The sequence below is a fragment of the Nelumbo lutea genome, chromosome 1 (assembly GCF_056320005.1).
Source record: "Nelumbo lutea isolate HS-2025 chromosome 1, American lotus-T2T, whole genome shotgun sequence".
Taxonomy (NCBI): domain Eukaryota; kingdom Viridiplantae; phylum Streptophyta; class Magnoliopsida; order Proteales; family Nelumbonaceae; genus Nelumbo; species Nelumbo lutea.
Window position 1 is genome coordinate 117,128,705 of NC_142684.1, and position 18,542 is coordinate 117,147,246.

The following is an 18,542-nucleotide window of genomic DNA, read 5'->3' on the forward strand; positions in this document are numbered from 1 at the left end:
AGGGAGTCTTTGTCTAACGGTCAAATTTCAAAGTGCCTTTATTGAAAAAAATGCAGGGGTCTTTGTCACTGACCCCATAGTACAGGGGGTCCGTATAATTTACCCTTTTTTAAACTTGGTAAGGAATGGATCGAACCAGTTTCGCCCGAACCTAACAAGTCCTAACCAGGTGACATAGCGATCGGTCTATATAACCTGTGTAACTGGGTTCGGCACTTCGACAGTCCGAGCTTTTCAAAACCCTAATTGGAGTTTTAGGGTTTACGGCTAAATGTCTATTTAAATGCCGCGTAGTAAGCAATAAGCTCTTCGTCCTTCAGTTCGCGGCCTACCTTGGTAACAACCTCTATCTCTCCCTCTCCTCCGCTCCATCTCCCATCGCTACCTCCAGATTTGTCGTAATGTGTAGTTCTTAATAAGTGGATCTGTTTCATTTTTCCGAGTTTCATTTTGTTTCCCTGTAAGTATTTTGATTCGTGCTCTTTCATATCCATTTTTAAACTTCCGTGTCATCGATTTCATATTCATCTCTTCTCTGGTTTAAGTATTTCAAGTTGGGTGGATCAAGGAAATCTACTCGCCGATGCAGACCTCCGATGCGATACAGGTACCTAACTGGACCAATGGTAGGAAATAAAACCTTACTCGATTGAAATCGATTTCCCTTATATCATAGAATTTTGCATCTGTTTACCCTCTCCTAGTCTTTCAACTTCAATGGCTCAGGAGATAAAACTGATGCAGAAAGTGTAAGGTTGGCTTACCAGCCCATTAGCAGACTTTGGATTGCGTTGGTGTCAAATGGACTGGCCGAAATTTGGTGCATTCTTTTGTTTTTCCCCATTTCTTTCGTTTTTATAACAAATTTTTAATTCATATCATTCCATTTAGAGTGGCAGATGATGTGAATGATCTTATCCTACACACCGAATTGTTCTGTGGACTACAACTCCGCTTATTATCTGATGCCACGGATCGTTTTCATTTTACAAATTAACTATTTTCTTTGTTTACCCCATGTCCCCATTTCTGTTCTATTAAACGAACTTTTCTTGGTTGATGTTTTTTGTTTTTCTTCTGTTTTTCCTTTATTTTGCTAAAGATTTTAGTCTTTGGAAGGTAAATGATGCAAATTGTTCTTATCCTACACTCTGAACTGCAATGCAGACCATAACTCCGCTTATTATCTGATGCCTTCTTAGTGTTTTGATGATCATCGTAGTCTGAGGCCTCTTTCTTTATAGTTCTTTAAAGTTACCCTCTTTCTCGAGGTGGGTTTAGTGGATTACGGAATAGAATCGAGTGAAATTGCTTCAATAATAAATTCAATGATGAGAAAAAGCAGACGGGCGGTCAGAACCTGATGCCATGTTGATTGTCTGCAACTTTCCACTCTGGAATTTCTCTGAGGAAGCGCATCACCATTACCTATGTAGTTTGTAGGTGCCAATGCTGCACCTTTTGTCAATGAAGCAATCTTTGCATGAATATTTTTTGGGTTTATTATCGTAGTAAAGGTTAATAATCCCTCTGCAATGATTCCATTGCTGTGATGAAGTTGCTAAATTTATGTCTGGACATCTGAGTCTTGTCTATGATTGGAATATGCATGCTACTTCTGAGCATAGGAAAACATGTTGGTTTTATTACTGTGGAACTTGGACCAATGGAAAAGGAAAACCAAGATAAATTTGAATAAATAGCAATTGATTGGTTGCCGATTGGAATAAAATCGGGCCTAACCTGGCTTGTTTTGCACCAGGTATGATTATCTAATTACCTAAACAATTTGTTAATTAATTTGATCAAATTCGTATAAACTGGATTGGAACAATGTGATCCAATTTCATATCGAATGTATATGTTCAATGGGACCAATCTAATTTGTATATTACATATGATTCTTTAAATTTTTAAGTAAATAAAAACGTGGAATTATTTATATACTAGAGAAAAGTAGCAATATTATGAGATTTATTGATTTCGGATTTCCTCACAATTTTTGTCCTCACAGCCTTTAACATCTCATTTGTACAAAATGTGGAGTGTAAAATTGCATTGATATAAATTGGGATTTAATCCAGGAAAAGCTCCAACCAAAGCCCTTGCACCAAATAGTGATACAAAAAGTTAGTAGATTGTTTGAGTAGAGCAAATAATTACCTTGTTATTGGCACTACACAAGCCTTTTCCTATGAGTAATCACAAATACAGATCACAAATATCCCTCGGGTATTGGTGGCTCATATCCCTCTGGATTCAGGAATAGTTACGACGCAGAACTTTGGGCCTTAATAGGTTCAACATCTAGACTTAAAAAATAGTAATATTATGAGACTGTATGAAGCTAATCAAACTTTGCTAGTAAAGGCCTAGTTTTATTTTATTTTACCAAAAATAAATAATTTATGTATATAATATGATTTATTTCGTCAATATTAAAGCAAGATATCATGAAGTGGTCCAGTCGTTATACTTAATGTTGCAATTAAGCAGCTGTGCTTGTAGCCATTTAGATGAACTTTTAATAAACCCACTCATACTATGTGAAATAACATATGGTTTGAGTTTTACATTGAAAACTGTGCGGACATTATCATTAATAAAAGCGATTTTAAAAAGTAGTGATTTGCCTTCCATCAGAGACGTTGCAACAGTAAAGTTGCATCTATTGTCTTGTCGGCTCCAATCAAGTTGCGAGCAATATTGTTCGTGGAAAGATTGAAAGAGCATTCATACATTATCCATGGCTACTAGCTTCACACACTCTTCCATTGTTTGTTTTTCCCCTCTTTTTCTTAGATTTTATCTTTTACCTTTTAAGGCCTCCATCGACAGAACCATCGCAACTGACTGATGTTTGCACTGTCAGTGCTATGGTTTTTGTCATTTTCTTCTCTCAACCTTCAAAGACTTGATCTCTCTACCCAACTCTTATCTCAATCTTCTAGACAATCTCTACACTGAGATAGGAAGCATCTGTATATTGTGTTCAAGCATTGAAATCTCATGTGGGGAACAATCTCAAATCATATTTCTGAATTAATTCATTGACTCCCCATATGGGGAACACATGTTCTCCTTGAGACTACATAGATATCGGAAAGAAATTACAAAATGCTAGGTCTCAATCCAAACAACCTTCTGTGTCCTCTATGGTCTATATGCTCAAATGATATGAGGGGATGAGCCACCCTCGTCTTGTGTAGCAAGCACCTCTTGGTTTTATCAAAAATAAAACAAAAAAGAAAGATGGTACTAAAAATCTTATCCATCAGACATTTGATTGTAAAGTTATAACTTCTAGAAATTTGTTGTGTTATAAAAATTTCAAAAAGTTTTCACCGGTTTTTTGATTGGGTTGGTTCCTTTGGTTGATTTTTACCCAATGCGGTCTTGGAGGTTTGGTTGGACTTACCCTTTTAGATTTAAATATACCCTTTATTCTTGAAAGGTTAATAACCAATTTTTGAATGGATGAGTCTAAAAAAAATTCTTGTTTCAAGATAGAAGACATTTTTTGTAAACATTAATTTTTTATATGGTCGTGTTTTGGCAAGGTGTAAGTTGCCAATTAATACCTCGTACTATGGGGGTAGTCTTTACTTTACTACTAAAACTTTAAAAAATGGCACTATAGGACCCAAAACCATAGTCTTTACTTTACTACTATGGGGGTATGCTCCGTTAATATTCCATTAGTACCCAAAACCATACTCAACTTAATTCTTTTGAAAATTTCATAATTGCCCTTCTCATTATTTTTGAACCATTTAATCATTTTTCTTCAAAACCATTAGGGTCCATCCCTATTTTCATTTAAACTTGAACCAATGATCAAGGTTCAAAGTATCGATTGGCCGATATATCGTTCGGGACCCCTCTGACATGCCCCTACAATGGGTATATCGGAGGTCTGGCTGGTTTATGGGGTAGAGGAGACCTAAACCAGCTCCCTTGAACCGATTGCGAAAAAAAAAAGCAATAAAAATGTGTCGATTCACCCAATACACCTTTACCAGTGTATCGGGCATATAAATATTTTGAACCTTGCTAATAATTGTAGAAGAGAAGTTTGGAGAACAAGTATTAACAACCTATAAACATTCAATTTCCATGACATCATATCTATCAAACGGAAAGGGGCAATTAACAAAAGAAAGGAAAAAATAGAGAAAAATACAATTCACTTTGATTTTTCTCCCCAACGACGGCAACAAGTCTTCATCTTCTCAATGATAACTACAATCTAAAAGCCCTTTCTTCTTTCTTCTTAGGTGAATAATTGCAAAAAGGATTTAGAGGGCCTCTATGTGATGGTAACAATCTTTTCTGCAATTCTTTTCTAGCAGCAATTTCCTGTGTAACTACACCAACTGGAATCACTGACTAGGGGATTTAAATAGGGTTATTTTGGCCATCTAATGTCAATTAACGATTTTGGACTAAGGTGAAAATTTTCAAGAGTTTGGGGACTGCAGTGGTACATATAAAGGTTTAGGTAGTAAAGTGAGACTACCCCACGCATAGAGTACTAATCTTAAATTTTGGCAAATAACATGAAATTATTCAGGACTTATAAGTCACGGGCTCAAAAATTGATGAGGGTGAAAATTGGGCCCAGTTTGACCGTCGTGTGGACCAATTTAAAAGACGCACATGGCAAAGCTGAAGATTAACACATATCCACAAGTTTTTAAGACTTCACATCTCCTCCCTACAAGGGTCCCCCACAACGCCCCACGGTACATCCCTGCTGTGTATTGAGAACATCTCCTGATGATTGTGCTGTGGGGCGGCCCCTTGTGTGGAGGAGATGTGATTTTCAATTTTTGAAAAGTCGAGGTTTCACTGATGTGGCTTAAAGCTGCAATTTGAGCCGGGTTGGCCCTAACCTAACCTGAAAAATTTGGGTTGAATTGGGTCAGGTTGATGTTTGGGTTAGAGTTAAGGTTGAAATTCATAAACCCAACTTTACTTTGGGTTGGGTTAGGGTTGACCCCATAGCCAACCCGACTCTATAGTACATGTCATATACAAATATATGTTATATGTAATATATAACATTCATTGATTTGGTTAGATGCATGATATTTGTATAGCCTCCACCACATAATATCATGTATTTCTTTTAGGGTAAAATACAAAAACATCCCATGAAGTTTCTGACGATCATAAAAATCATCCCTTTAATTTCACTTTAACAAAATTCTCCCCTGAATTTTTTAAAAATTCAATAAAAACCTCCCTTCCGTCACTAATCCAGAGCATCATTTTTTTAAAATACCCATTTTACCCTAACAAAATCGACAACACACCCGGAACTGCTACCGTATTTTCGTTCTACTCAAATAATGCAAGTCTTCCCGATGGCCATCGGAACAATAACCCTCTCTCCTCCTACTCTTAGTTCGGGTCACCAATGCACCCAATATCTTATGCATCCTAGCAAAGTACCATGAATTCTCCATCTTCAATCAATACTTAGTTGTCACTCAACTCGTTGTAGAGATCAACCAATGTGAGACCATTGCGGTCCGCATAGTCTACAATGGCGGCATGTCAAACCTCCTATCCAAACACCTCTCCATTTACACCATCAAATTATCAAAAAGGTCCTATTCCTTCATGTTCTCCTTGATTCTTTTGTTTTACAAAAGTAGCATTAAATGACAAATGGTACGGTCTTGACTACCACCATGTTCCAAGCCACTGGCCATTGGCTCTGCCCCCGGCACTTCTAACTTCGTCAACATCACCAATGTCAAAGGCAATAAGGTCATCTTTGGAGCTGAATCCAACCACGGCAAGGTCATGGCATCCGTTGAAGATGAAGCCCCCACTCTGGGCCCTAGCTAGTTAAACCTCACATCTCTAATGTCAAAGCGAGGTTGTAAGGTTTTCGTGGATACGCTAGTGGCTTCCGAAGCTGAGAAGACATTTGACAACAACATTGAAGGAGGGTTAACGGTATTCTGCCCCACTGACCAGGTGTTTCAGGACTTCATGCCCAAATACAAGAACCTAACAGCGGATAGGAAGAGTTTGTTGTTGTCGTATCACGGAATTCATGTTTACCATTCCATGGAAATGTTGAGGTCGAACAATGGAATTGTGAACACATTAGCAATAGATGGTGTCAATAAGTATGATTCTACAATTCAGAACAACGCACGAGTTGGTAAAATTGGAGAAGATAATGACAGCCAAGATAATGAGGACGTTGCTAGACCAGCATCCTCTAGCGATTTACACGATTGACAAAGTGTTGTTACTCAAGGAGTTATTCAAGGCTTCACCAATGCCAATGCCAACGCTGGCTCCAACATTGGCCCCTATGGTTGTTGAGTCTCCCAAGGCATTGAAGCATGTGTCAACACCGATACGAGAGTCCATGTCTCAGAATGGTGAATTGTCTGATCAAACGGTGGTTGATGACAAATAGTGTTGTTAGATTTAACAGTGAGAGATGGACGTTCGTGGTTTTGGATGTGTTGCTACCAATTTGGCTAGGGTAAAATGGGTATTTGGAAAATTTAGGGGAGGATTTTGTGACGGAAGGGGGGTTTTTGTTGAATTCTTTAAAATTCCAAGGGAGGATTTTGTTAATGTGAAACTAAAGGGGAAGTTTTTATGATTTTTAGAAACTTTAGGGGAGGTTTTTGTATTTTATCATTTCTTTCAAGATAATCACTTCACTTAATCCTAACAAAAAAGACTAAAACCTTAATAACATTTTTTCATGTTTTTTAAAAATTTTATTCTTCATCTCCTCCTCTATGTTGTTTGTCACCCAAGAATGATTCATTGTAAGTCATAACTCATAATAAACTATAGTCATTTCTAACACTTGTTTTTTTTTTTCTTGAATTTTGTACTAAAAGAACAAAAAAAATAACATCAACAAACAAATACTAATGAAACATAGGATTAAATATATATATATATATATATATATATATATATATATATATATATATATATATATAGTAAAAGTTGAGTTAATATCTAAAACCGAAAAATTCTATGATGTTTTTAAGGATGGGAAGAAGCTTGGGTTGGGCCCAACACGATCCCAACCCAACCCGAAATTGACTTTGGGTTGGGTTGGGTTGGTCGGGTTGGAGTTTAGCACTTAGGGTTGGCCTCAACCCGACCTAACCCGACCCGACTTGCAGCTCTATAATGGGGTGCATTCCCATACAAACTATGGGTCGATGTTGGCAAATACTGTAGGTCTTAGACGATATAAGGGCACAAGGTAAATACCAACGGAGTTCGAACTCTACTAAGGTCAACACCAATGCCCCCAAATTCCTCGTCCCATGGCATGCAACTCATGCCTCTAATGGCTCAACCATTAACTACTTTAAAGGCCAACATGCGTCCCATTCACAAAGAGCACAACGACACTTCTCCAACCATTGTTTTTAAAACCAGACCGGATCGAACGATCATACCCTTCAAATCGAAAAACAGACATGGTTCCGGGTCTGGTTATGTCTTAAACTGTTATTTACGAAAAAAAATGTTGAAAAAGTTGGAAAACCGTTAGCCCAATGATTGAAATATTAAATCGTTTGACTCGATCAACGATTTACAAGTCACCATTAAATTCAAAGAAAAGTACAAAAAATTACATAGTGGTTTACTTTATTCCATCTCACTAGATTTACTATTTAGGGAAAAGTCCCAATTAGTACCATGTGCTTTGTGCCTAGTGTCAATTTGGTCCTCAAACTTTAAAATGAGACAATTCAATATTTGAACTTTCAAAACATGATAATTCAATATCTGCCATTAATCAATAGTTAACTTGCCATTTAGGGAGTGTTTGGCATCAATGTCATTGCTCTAGAAAACAACAACACATTAGCACCATGTTGAAAAAATGGTACTCCAAAAAACGATAATATGTTTGGAACTGTTTTTCCATAAAAAACGGTGCCCCAAACCACGCCTTGGAAATTGAGAAGACGTGATATGAGGAAACACTGAATTCGATGTTTTCTCAATTTGGAGCTCGTTGCTACCAACGAGAACATGATATGATAGTGACATGGACTTCCTATAATGGGTACTAGTGTTGAAAACGGATAATGAAGCATTGGTACTAAACATAAGGTGTTGTTGTTGCCCCAATAAACGTTCTACCTGGCAGCAACGTTTCCAAACAAAATAAAAAAGACACCGTTACTTTAGAAAACACTGCTTCCAATCCACACATTTGAAAATGACACAAATAACTTTCAAGTGTCATTTAATTTTCTTTATCAACCATCTAAACATTGATAAAAAATTAACAATCCCAAATCTTTGCATTTTTTATTAAAAAAAATTAGGATTAGGTTTGAATGGACATTCTAGTAACTATAACTTTTTTGGATAAAAGAGGCAAAAATTTAGAACTATTAATTTTTTTCAATATTTAAATAATTAATAAAAAATTAAATAACACTCAAAAGAGATTTATATCTTTTTAAAATATTACTTAACGATTGGTTAACAATACATACCGGTTATTTAAAAGTTCGAATACCGAATTGTCGAACATTTTTCCCTACTATTTAAAGTATAAACTTCATACTTTTTAGCAAGTAAAGACTCAAATCTCGAAGATTAGAGTCCCAATGCTATGTCATCATTCGCATGGGACATCATCTCTCATCGGTGAATGGTGATTCATGTGATTCAAGGCTTATCGTGTGAGTCCGTGATCAGTGCAGCGTGACTCAAAGGCTTGCAATAACAATCAATTCTCTCTCTTTATTCTTTTGTTCAACTGTGGGCAGGTGATTCCAATTTTATTGAATAGAAGAGTTTAGGATTTGAGATTTTTAATTTTTTATTAATATTTGAATAATTGATAAAAAATATTAAATAATATTTAAAAAGCATTTATGTCTTTTTTAAATCGTACTTAAGAGTTGATTAATAATTTATTAAAGCAGGTATTGAATTGTCACATAAAGCTCGAGACCAAAGTGGCATTAGGTACAAAATACAGCGTATTAATCGGAAAATTTTCCATATTTTTTTTTTATTATCATGAGAAGTTGTGAACTGTGAAACCCCATTAAGCAAAGTAGCAAACTGTATCAAAATGCTCTTCTCTACGCACTCCTGCATGCAATCTAAATTTCTAACTCTCTTGCTTCCTCTAAGAAGTACGACACTCTTGCATTCTAGCTCCCCCAACAAGTATTCAGCTACGTTTTATTCTTCTAATTTGCCTTGTGTGTGCAAATAATCGGATCCAACTCATCCAAATTTATCCGGTCCACCTCGATTCCAAGTTCCAACAGCATCAGAAATTGAGCATGGGGGTTCAAAACTGAAGGCAAAACGGAGGAATCTTCCGGCTATCTCTTGGAAGCCCATTTCAATTTTCACGTCTGGAGGAAATCCCTCGGAATTTGTAGGGTGGCAACCGGCAACTAGCCCGTAACTGGAATTGGGGTTCAAATTAAGAAATCGTCCTCACCAAGGCATTGGGGTTGTCTTCTACCTTGAAGACAAAGAGCTCTGCAAATGCAACCCTAATGATATCTAGTTGTATAAGGAAATAATAGCAGTCTGGTTCGTTGATACGAAGACAAGGTAGAAGACAATTTGCAGTCTCCGTAACACGACAGCTAGATATCTTTGATACAAGAGAATTCTGCAATAATTTGAATGCCAAAATGAATTGCAGGTGACTTCTCCAAGCTCTTCTAAGTCCAAGATCTCCGCAAGGTAGAAGACAATTTTCAGTCTCTTGTGAATCTAAAGTCAATTTGCAGGGTTGTGTCTCAACGTAGAAGACGACCCCGTTTCACGTTTTAACGAAGGGTAAAGTTGTCTTTTCGTTCAAAACCGTCCAAACTAATGGTGGGAACTGGGAAGGTATATTTAAAGTCTAATTGCAGTTGCAGCGCCATTTTTCTTCTTCCGTATTGCTGAGTGGAAGTTTTCTTTCCACACCATCGCCACCTCCCAGAGTGACCCACCGCTGGTTGATAAGAACGTGAGAAGAAGGCGAGAAGGAGATCGAAGAGTTATATATGTTCTTATTCCCCCTAATTCTTTGGTTTTCTGGTTCAGAACAGATCCTTCAATCCCTAATCTTTGCAACTTTGTTGACGTTGAATTGATTGATCGGGCTCTAGGAGAGAAACATTCACGACAACGGTTCTTCATGTCCGAAGGGCAGGACGTCCGAGGCTCCAAGCTCCAATCTTTGTCGCCCGTAATCTCGATTTTAGTAAGGTGTTAAGGGTCAAAGAATTTCTTTTTAATGGCCCGTTTATATATATTCGAACACCAGTGTTTTCTTAATTTATTGGAAACATTTTTATGACTCAGTGTATTCGTTGATTTATTAAACAAAACATATCCAAATTGTGTTTCTAGTCTTCCGGACTGAATCATCTGAAGTCCATGTATTCTTCATCAATGTTATGAAACTAGACCCGGTATCTAGGGGTTATATTTGGCGTAGATACTGCCTTTGAAGTTGATGCCTCATTGTGGTCGCATAAGAAGCTCAATGATGGGGGGGGGGGCGCGATTTGGAGATCTTGAGAGTTGTTTCTATCTCATCTACAGTCTGATTCTTCAGAACAGTCACTTTTGAAGAAAGATTTGGTGGTCGCTGAGATGAGGTCTGGGCGGGTGTTGGTGGAAGAAGAAAGGAGCATGGTTGCATGTTTGTCTGGATGTTTGATCGTTCATAGAGGAGACAGCAGGGTTCAAGACGATGTTGGTATCATGACGCGTTGTTTGGAAGTAATTGAAACAGGGTCTAAGAGGAAGGATGTGATTGGGCACAGTCAGAAACTGGTCAAAGCAAAGCAGAAAGAGCTGTTTGATGGAGGGAGGTGGCAAAATGATTGAATAGGAAGAGGTCAAACATGAGAGGTCAATAGAAGCACAATGGGCGTGGATTTAGGTCGGTTCAGGACTGATATTCAAGATTCCAGTATGGTCTTAGAGTCTTTGGCCTCTATTTTAGATGGCTTGATAACCGAGGAGAAGAAGGTAAACTGCACCAAAAGGTTTAAGAACTCCAAAAATGCTCGTGGAGCTGGTCCATGTAAGGCCTTTTAAAAAGGTCTATAAGTGAATGGGTGTTAAAATGTCCTCGTATTCCTGAGATGCCCATTGTCATCTTGAGTTCAAATTTGGAGATTTTTGCTTCGGACTCTAATTTGGATAGGGACTCTACAGAAGCGCAGTCAGGGGCTGTGGTTGAAGAAGGTTCTGAATTGGGTTCTAAGAAGAGGCTTTATGAAGAAGAGGACTTGGAAACTAATTCATGTGTTTTGGACAACAACTCTTGTGCAGAAGGTTTGAAGGATTAGAGTAAGTATTATGGAGTGAATTCAGTACTTCAGATTAGAGAGGTTCAGCAGATGGAAGGAATTTGGATCTTGAGAGTGTAATTGAGAAGGAAGATCAAGTCAGCAGAAATTTGGCTTTACTCTTTCTGAGAGGGGAGGAGTTTGCTAGAAAAAATGTTTATGGAATTTGAAGTTAGGGAATGAGCTAATAAGTTTGGAGTTTGATCAGGAAAATCTAGAGCATTGTTAGATCAGGATTTCTTGGATGACTTAGATGAATTATCAGACTGAGCATGAGGGTTGGTTTCTTTTTGAATTTGAAAAGTTTTTGTTAGGGTTTCAGTTAGTTTGGCTAATTTAATAGTTTAGTGCTGATGTATTTTTGGGTTTTGATGGATTTGGCTGGTTTGCTTATGCATTTTGTCATTGTATGTTTTTACTATTATGTCATTTGTTGAGCCTTAAAACTAGGGGCCTGGGTTTGCTTTAAATATATTTAGGTGGTGATCTTTTACTATTTGTCTGATGTTATGGCTGATTGATTTGAATCTCTTTGCTTTCAGGTCTATCTCAGTCTGTTTGTTTTTGGGCTGTATGCAGGTGATGTGTTTTTTATTGCTTGGTTTGCAAAGCCTGTATACACTGTTATACTTTTTTCTTTTAATGAATTTTATATTACTATTAAAGATGAACCTTATTATAGAAGCAAAATTCCTGTTATCCAGCGTGAATAGCATGTTCAAATGGATACCAAGATAAACAAATCTAATGCGGATGGATTATCCAGAGAGGAAGCAAGAAGAGCATAGATGTCTTAGAGCACTTAAGCCTGGGCCTGCTTGTGTATGATGTAATTGGTGCTAGGACCTGGTTCTCATCCCCTCATTTAAGTTTCTCAGACAATGGGGGCATCTTTCCTTTTATTCATGGTCAGTTAAATCTAATTGATCATGCTTATTATAATTAAAAGATATTGAAGTAAAAGATGTAGCTTATTGGTGTTATCCTTCCTAAACCAAGTGTTTCATCTATATTGATGATTGGCTGTAAAAGGGAGATAGTGTTCTGAAAAATAAGTTCCCGTTGCATCTTTGGTTGTTATTACCATTAAACATATAATTCAGGTTGGTTCAGCAAAAGGAATTTATTAAATTTGTAATTAAGGATTTTTTTAACAGGCTGGAACTTCAACTGCCTATTAGTACAAGAAGGATTTTACCCATCTATACAATGTTGGCAAGTTATCATCCAACTCCCATCTGAGTAGTTAATCTAAAACTGTGAATGCTTGCAAGGGTTAGGGATCTAATGTACAATGACTATCAACAAGGATGAGCAAGTCCATGACCTCTCCATATTTTGAAATTGAAAGAAACACAAATGAGAAAGTTAAGAGGCAGGCAAAATTGAAAATCCTATTATTGGTTTTTTTTTTTTTTGTGAAATGAGGAAACTAATTTCTTAGGCTCCTAACCTTCTCTAGCATTGTACTATAAAGACTATCCCTAACTTCATCTACCAAAAGAAAAGGGAACAGCTTTTGAAGAACATACAGACTACAAGCATAGGGGGGCCATTACTTGGTGTAGTGTTAAAGTCTTGGGCTAGTGAGAGTGAGAATGCAGGTTCGAGTCTGTGTATGGCCACTTTGTGCAAAAAAATACCAAAGGATAGGACTATGTCCAGTCTACCCCTCCCATAGCTGGGATCAACATTGGGTAATGGCCTTTTTATACACACTAGAAGTATAAATGCTCAATTATGACAATGAAGCAGATTATGAATAAGTGTAAATTCTAGAAGTATAACCCATTGCACCTAGGTTCATTTAGGCACTATTCCTTATTAATTTTTCATGATGTGCTCCTATAGGAAGTTAGGAAACTATGCATTGGAGAACAAAGTACAGATTTTCTACTTCTCTTGTGCTTCAATTTGCTCTCCCCCCTTTTCCCTGTTTTATGAGTCATTTCATTCTTTATTTTTCATCCTGAATCCCTGATGTTCAAGTTATTTTGATCTTCCTCCTATACTTGCAAGTTCAAACTATCTCAGGATATTTGTTACTTTATCTTGGGGAAGGAAGCCACAAAAAAAAAAAAAAAAAAAAACAAATTTCACCTTGATTAATGAGATTTTGGAAGGATATTGTTACTTAAAGTGCATCTTTTTTAATGATTTATCTAGTTGCCTGCTTGCTTTTTATAGTGTATAAGCCAATTATCTTATGAGTTAATGCAAGTTCATTGATTATATAATTCCTTTAGTAGAATATATTATAAGTCAAGATTATATCTGCTTAGTTTAATAATTAAATTGTTGCAACTTTTGACTTGTCAAGTTGTTTTTTACATATTATATAGTCTAGCTGATAGAGTGTTTTTTGGCTGTTAGCTTAAATCATATCATTATGTAGATCGAAGCCAACAGAACCTATTTCTTAGAAACAAAAAAAAAAAAGGCTGATGCAACTTGTATTTGTGTTTTGCAGAATATCTTTTTTTTTTTTTTTGATGAATTTGTGTTTTGCAGAATATTGTGTGTAATTCAACCCCAAATTCACATTTCTAGGAATCTCATGATGGATAGCATGGTAAAATCTCTAAATAGTGCATATCAGGATTTTATTGCTGCAGCAGCTGGTGTGCTTGAAGCCAAGGATAATTCCAATGGTCTGAGAACAGCTACCACTGATGCTGCTCTAGAGAATTTTAAGCAGTGGGAATTGTTTAGAGTGGCTTGTGATCAAGTGGAGGAGTTTGTGGAGTCTGTAAAGCAAAGAATAGGCTCAGAATGCTTGGTGGATGAGGCTACAGGATCGGGTCCACTGAAGTCTGGGCAAATCACCACCACCAGTCTACCTCCTATTAGTGCAGTTCGGTTGGAGCAGATGAGCAAAGCAGTCAGGTGGCTTGTGATTGAACTCCCACAGGGTTCTGGAACTGATGCTTCCACTGCTTCTCATTCCCATTCTTCTGTTCCTTTTGATGCCAGATTTTCTGAAGATGCAGCCCACTAGGTAAGCTTCTCAACAAGGTGATTATCTTTCTCTCTATATAATGTTATGTTATGTATATGCATGGAGGGATCTAGCTTGTCAGTCATTTGCTGCATCCAGATGTTACTACTTCATATTGCTATTGTTCATCATCATCCCCATTGTCAAGGGATGTTAGTAATGTAGAGGTGGAAAAAGAGAAAAGGACCATTGAAGAAGAATTCAAGTTTCTCCAAGCAGCAATTTCATTATTTTTATATGATGTTTTTGGTCAAGAGTCTTCCAAGAATATTTTGCAGTTTGTTAGTCTCGTATGAAGAAGTTTAATTGTCTTGAAAGGTCAAATTCCTTTAAAGAGTCCCATTAGAGAGCTTTTAGAATTCTGAAAATGAAGGTTGTAATCATGATACACTAATATAAAAAGTTGTAATTATGTTGCTTTTCTTACTGTCCAAAATTAAGTAGTCAAAACTTGCACTTTCAACTTTATTTTGGTTAGTGTTGCAATTTGGCAGGCTTAGGTTGAGCATTTGTGTAAATTCTTCAAGTCAGTTAACCCCTAATTTTGGTGCCATTAGGTAGGTTTCTTAGTTACCCATCCAATGAGACCAAGATCTTGTAAGTTTGATATTTTATGAGAAATTGTGGCCATTTTACAAGTCAAACTTCATCGTAAGAAGATGTGATATGTTACAAATTCAAGGGTCTAGAAGAGCTAGGGCCAGACAAAAAGGACATGTAGACTTGTTCATGGGCCGGGTAGCCTGATGGGCTGGCCTGGCCCAGCCCGTTCTATGTCAGGCATGGAAAAACTTTTAAGCCCGCATACTCGGGCTCAGTCTCTAAACATCAGGCCCGATTATTTTTTTGGGCCAGGCTTGGGCTTTCCCAAATAAGCCTAGCCCGAGCCCGACTTGATAATAGTGTATACATAATAAAAAAAATATAACATATATTTTATAATATTATGTTATAATAATATTAGTAGCAGAAAATGCATTATATAATATTTTTTATATTATATAATATTTTTTATATTATATAATATATTATAAAATATCTGTCCAGATTGGGCTTCAGGCTCGGGCCCGTGCTTTGGGCGTTTTGTATAGGGTTGGGCTCAGGCTCATGCCTGATCATTTTCTGTTTATAAAAAGGCAAAGCCCAGCCTGGCCCAGCCCGTGAACAGGTCTAATGACATGAGTTGAAATAGTAAAAATTAAAAACTGATTTAAGGGCTCATGATTTAACAATGGATATGGCATTCAACAGAATGGAGTGGTGAAACAGGATTAATGTAGTGGACCCTTTGGACAGCTTAGATGATGATAAATGTTGAATGTTGAATGTTGAATTATTTTAAGTTTGATTGGATTCTATGAAGATCAAGCATAAGCAGGAATTCGTGGAACAGAGGCGGGTGGCCTTGGAGAAGTATTTGACTCAATTAACAGATTCCCTTCGCTGCAATTCATACTTTTTTTTTTTTTTACGGAGAAAAAAAATGAAGCCTCTCTTCAATCATTGACAAAAGTCACAAAATACAATAGCTTTTAGCAGAAACAGAACCATTTCTGCAACCCCCACTGAGTTAGTATACATTTAAAGTATTGTTGAATCACCAGTCGATCTAAAGAGGCATTTCAAATGATTGGGACATCACTAGATTTGTAATGCCTTCAATAGTCAAACAAAAACGGATTCAACAGTAGCGCAGACAACCCTTGTGCCTTCACGATCCACCAATCTACCCAGAAAAACTGGGGAAAATAAAATTGAAATTGAAGGATGTCAATCCGGTCACCTCCATAGAAAACCTGGAACCCCTTGAGATTTTGGAGGAAGACAAATGGGTTAGCACTTTGGTAGATCACTGTGTCAGCTATGAGTCCACCTAGTATAGTAAGCATCTTCTCTGTCCCTCTCTCTGAGTTGCTACTTCTTCAGCATAGTGATCTTTGTTATCCTGAGCTGAGAACTTTTTCGACTGCACAAGAAAGTCACGGATGTGATTCTTAAATGTGGAGAGACCGCTCCTTATTCAAACAAACTCATTTACAAGACGAGTGACCTCTGTTGTGTTCATGTTAGTTAATGCTTCTCCCACAAGAATTCATGAACAAATAAAATCATGTTGTTGGGATATGGAAAAGGGACAGTTAAAAGCATCCCACAAAGGTTCTTACATTGCACACAGCAAAATTTATTGCTCAATTGCCAAAAAGTAAGAGCCTATTGGTTTAGAGAAAATTTGATGTTAATTTCCTCTTATCTCTTATTTTTTTAAGTGCAATCATATAACATTTTGTTTTTCAATGATACCCCCAAAAAGATAAAAAAAAAATTTATATATAGGGTCAAAATTGATATTTGATCATTTTCAGAATTCAAAATTTAAAATTCATAACAACAACATTCTCTCTGCATTCAGAGTTCAAAGTGAAGAAAAGTTCACCAATGCCAATATACCTCTTAGGGGGTGTTCTTTTTTTGGATTTTGAGAGGGGGCAAAGTTGGTCAATGGGATTTTGATTCCCGTTAACCAAGAAATCCATACTCTTTTATCAGATTTCTGTGGGGATAAGGGAAAGTTTATTTTATACCCATCTCTTGGGTGGGTAAATAGCTTTCCCACCTAGGTGGAAAGTTGTAAGTTGCTAATACTTGAATAGGACAAAAATACCCCTTTTAATAATAGATTTGTATGGCTAAAATGATTGTTACCTTATTTACATGGAAAATAGAAAAACATGGGTAAATGCACTTACTTGGGTAAGTCTTTCCTGGGAAAGACTTACTTAACTAAGTGCATTTACCCGGGTAAGTAACTTACCGAAAAGCGAATGAAGCCTTAATGTAATTATTGCACTTTCAGATGTCAGACTTCAAAGCAAACAAACAAGTCCTAAGTTCGACGGAATTGATTGCAAAACTCAGAAGCCTAAAAATTCATGAATGTTTTATGATGTTTCCTTCCAGTCCCAATTGTTGTGATGCTTTGTAGTGATTTCTGGAAAGCATTTTCACTGAGGTCCCACTGAGAAATCATCGAAATTTGTCCCTTGTTGCGGGTGCTTGCATGGAGGAAGGATAAGGTTTTTGAGGTTTTTATCAATTGGATTTTATTGAATTTTGAGGAAGGGATCATCATCTACTTCCATGCCAATAATTAGTGATGGTAAGGGATGGTGTGTTTTAGAGATATATGACATTGTAGTTTGATAATTAGAGAAAGATGTTGAGTTTTATTTTCAAATTTTGAAGAAAGGAGGACAAAATTGACCACTAAAGGGTAATATTGGGTTTTAAAAAATCTACATGTCAAGTGGTGTCACTTGTGAATGGATTCTAATGGAATGCTAACCGCAGGGGAGGATTCAGTCAATTGTTAGAAAACTTAAGGGTACTATAAGACATATGTAAACAATAGGGGTAGAGAGAGTCAATTCCTAAAACTTGGTGGTAGTTTAAGAAATTTAATAAATAAAATTAAATAAAAAAATATTTAAATATTTTACTCATTATTTAAATATTTAAATAATTGAATATTTTTCTTAAAAGTAGAAAAATAATTATAATAGATTTCATAACATTCAAATTAATAATAATTGAGTATTTTACAAAATTAATAATGAAATTATGTAATTATAGTATAAATTATTGGTTAATAATTCTAGAAAATAATTTTCAAAAACATTAATATTTATTAATTATAATTCCAAAATCTTAATCTATATTTATTATATATTTGCATATACTATAATTAATATTTATTGTATTTTCAATAATTATTTACTACTTTTTGTGATAAATATATTTCTAATAATTATGTATAAATCTATTTGTGTTTTGCTATTTAACAAAAATATTAGAGATTAAACTATTAATCTAACTAAAATTAAGAGTGTTTACAAGTTGATTTGGTTCGGTTGTAGGCTTTTTGGCCAACCGAATCGACTTGGTCAGGTTGAAGAGTTGGTCACTTGAAACTAACTAACCATTAGTAAAATCTAGCCAAATTGAGTTGCATCAATTTGGATCAATTTTCAATTTAGTCAGTTAGCTCAAAAGATTTAAGCTTATAAATTAAATTTTAATTAAAAAAATATTGCTATTATTAAAAAAATAAATTAATGATATAAAAATTTATCCTACGGAATATGAGAATTTTCTCACATTCCCATATTAAAAAAATATTTAATATATATATAACCGAAATTGAT

General features: G+C 36.1%; 1 protein-coding gene, 1 long non-coding RNA gene, 2 other non-coding genes and 1 pseudogene across 4 annotated transcripts; all 5 read left to right on the forward strand.

Annotated features, from left to right (window-relative positions):
- The first annotated feature begins 226 nt into the window (after positions 1–226).
- LOC148877001 (uncharacterized) lies at positions 227–1,649 on the forward strand. Its single transcript, XR_016110432.1, has 3 exons — positions 227–460; positions 546–607; positions 1,168–1,649. It is a non-coding gene; the product is annotated as an uncharacterized LOC148877001 (long non-coding RNA).
- On the forward strand, positions 892–973 carry LOC148877002 (small nucleolar RNA R16). The gene has a single exon (XR_016105967.1). It is a non-coding gene; the product is annotated as a small nucleolar RNA R16 (small nucleolar RNA).
- On the forward strand, positions 1,116–1,198 carry LOC148877003 (small nucleolar RNA R16). Its single transcript, XR_016105969.1, has one exon. It is a non-coding gene; the product is annotated as a small nucleolar RNA R16 (small nucleolar RNA).
- A 3,705-nt stretch (positions 1,650–5,354) lies between the features above and the next one.
- Positions 5,355–6,518, forward strand: LOC148877004 (fasciclin-like arabinogalactan protein 2 pseudogene; annotated as a pseudogene).
- Positions 6,519–9,131: 2,613 nt separating this feature from the next.
- LOC148877005 (mediator of RNA polymerase II transcription subunit 32-like) lies at positions 9,132–14,776 on the forward strand. Its single transcript, XM_088984925.1, has 2 exons — positions 9,132–10,248; positions 13,854–14,776. Exons 1-2 carry the CDS (start codon positions 10,178–10,180, stop codon positions 14,338–14,340), a joined length of 558 nt encoding a protein of 185 aa, XP_088841051.1. The 5' UTR covers positions 9,132–10,177; the 3' UTR covers positions 14,341–14,776.
- Positions 14,777–18,542: the final 3,766 nt, after the last annotated feature.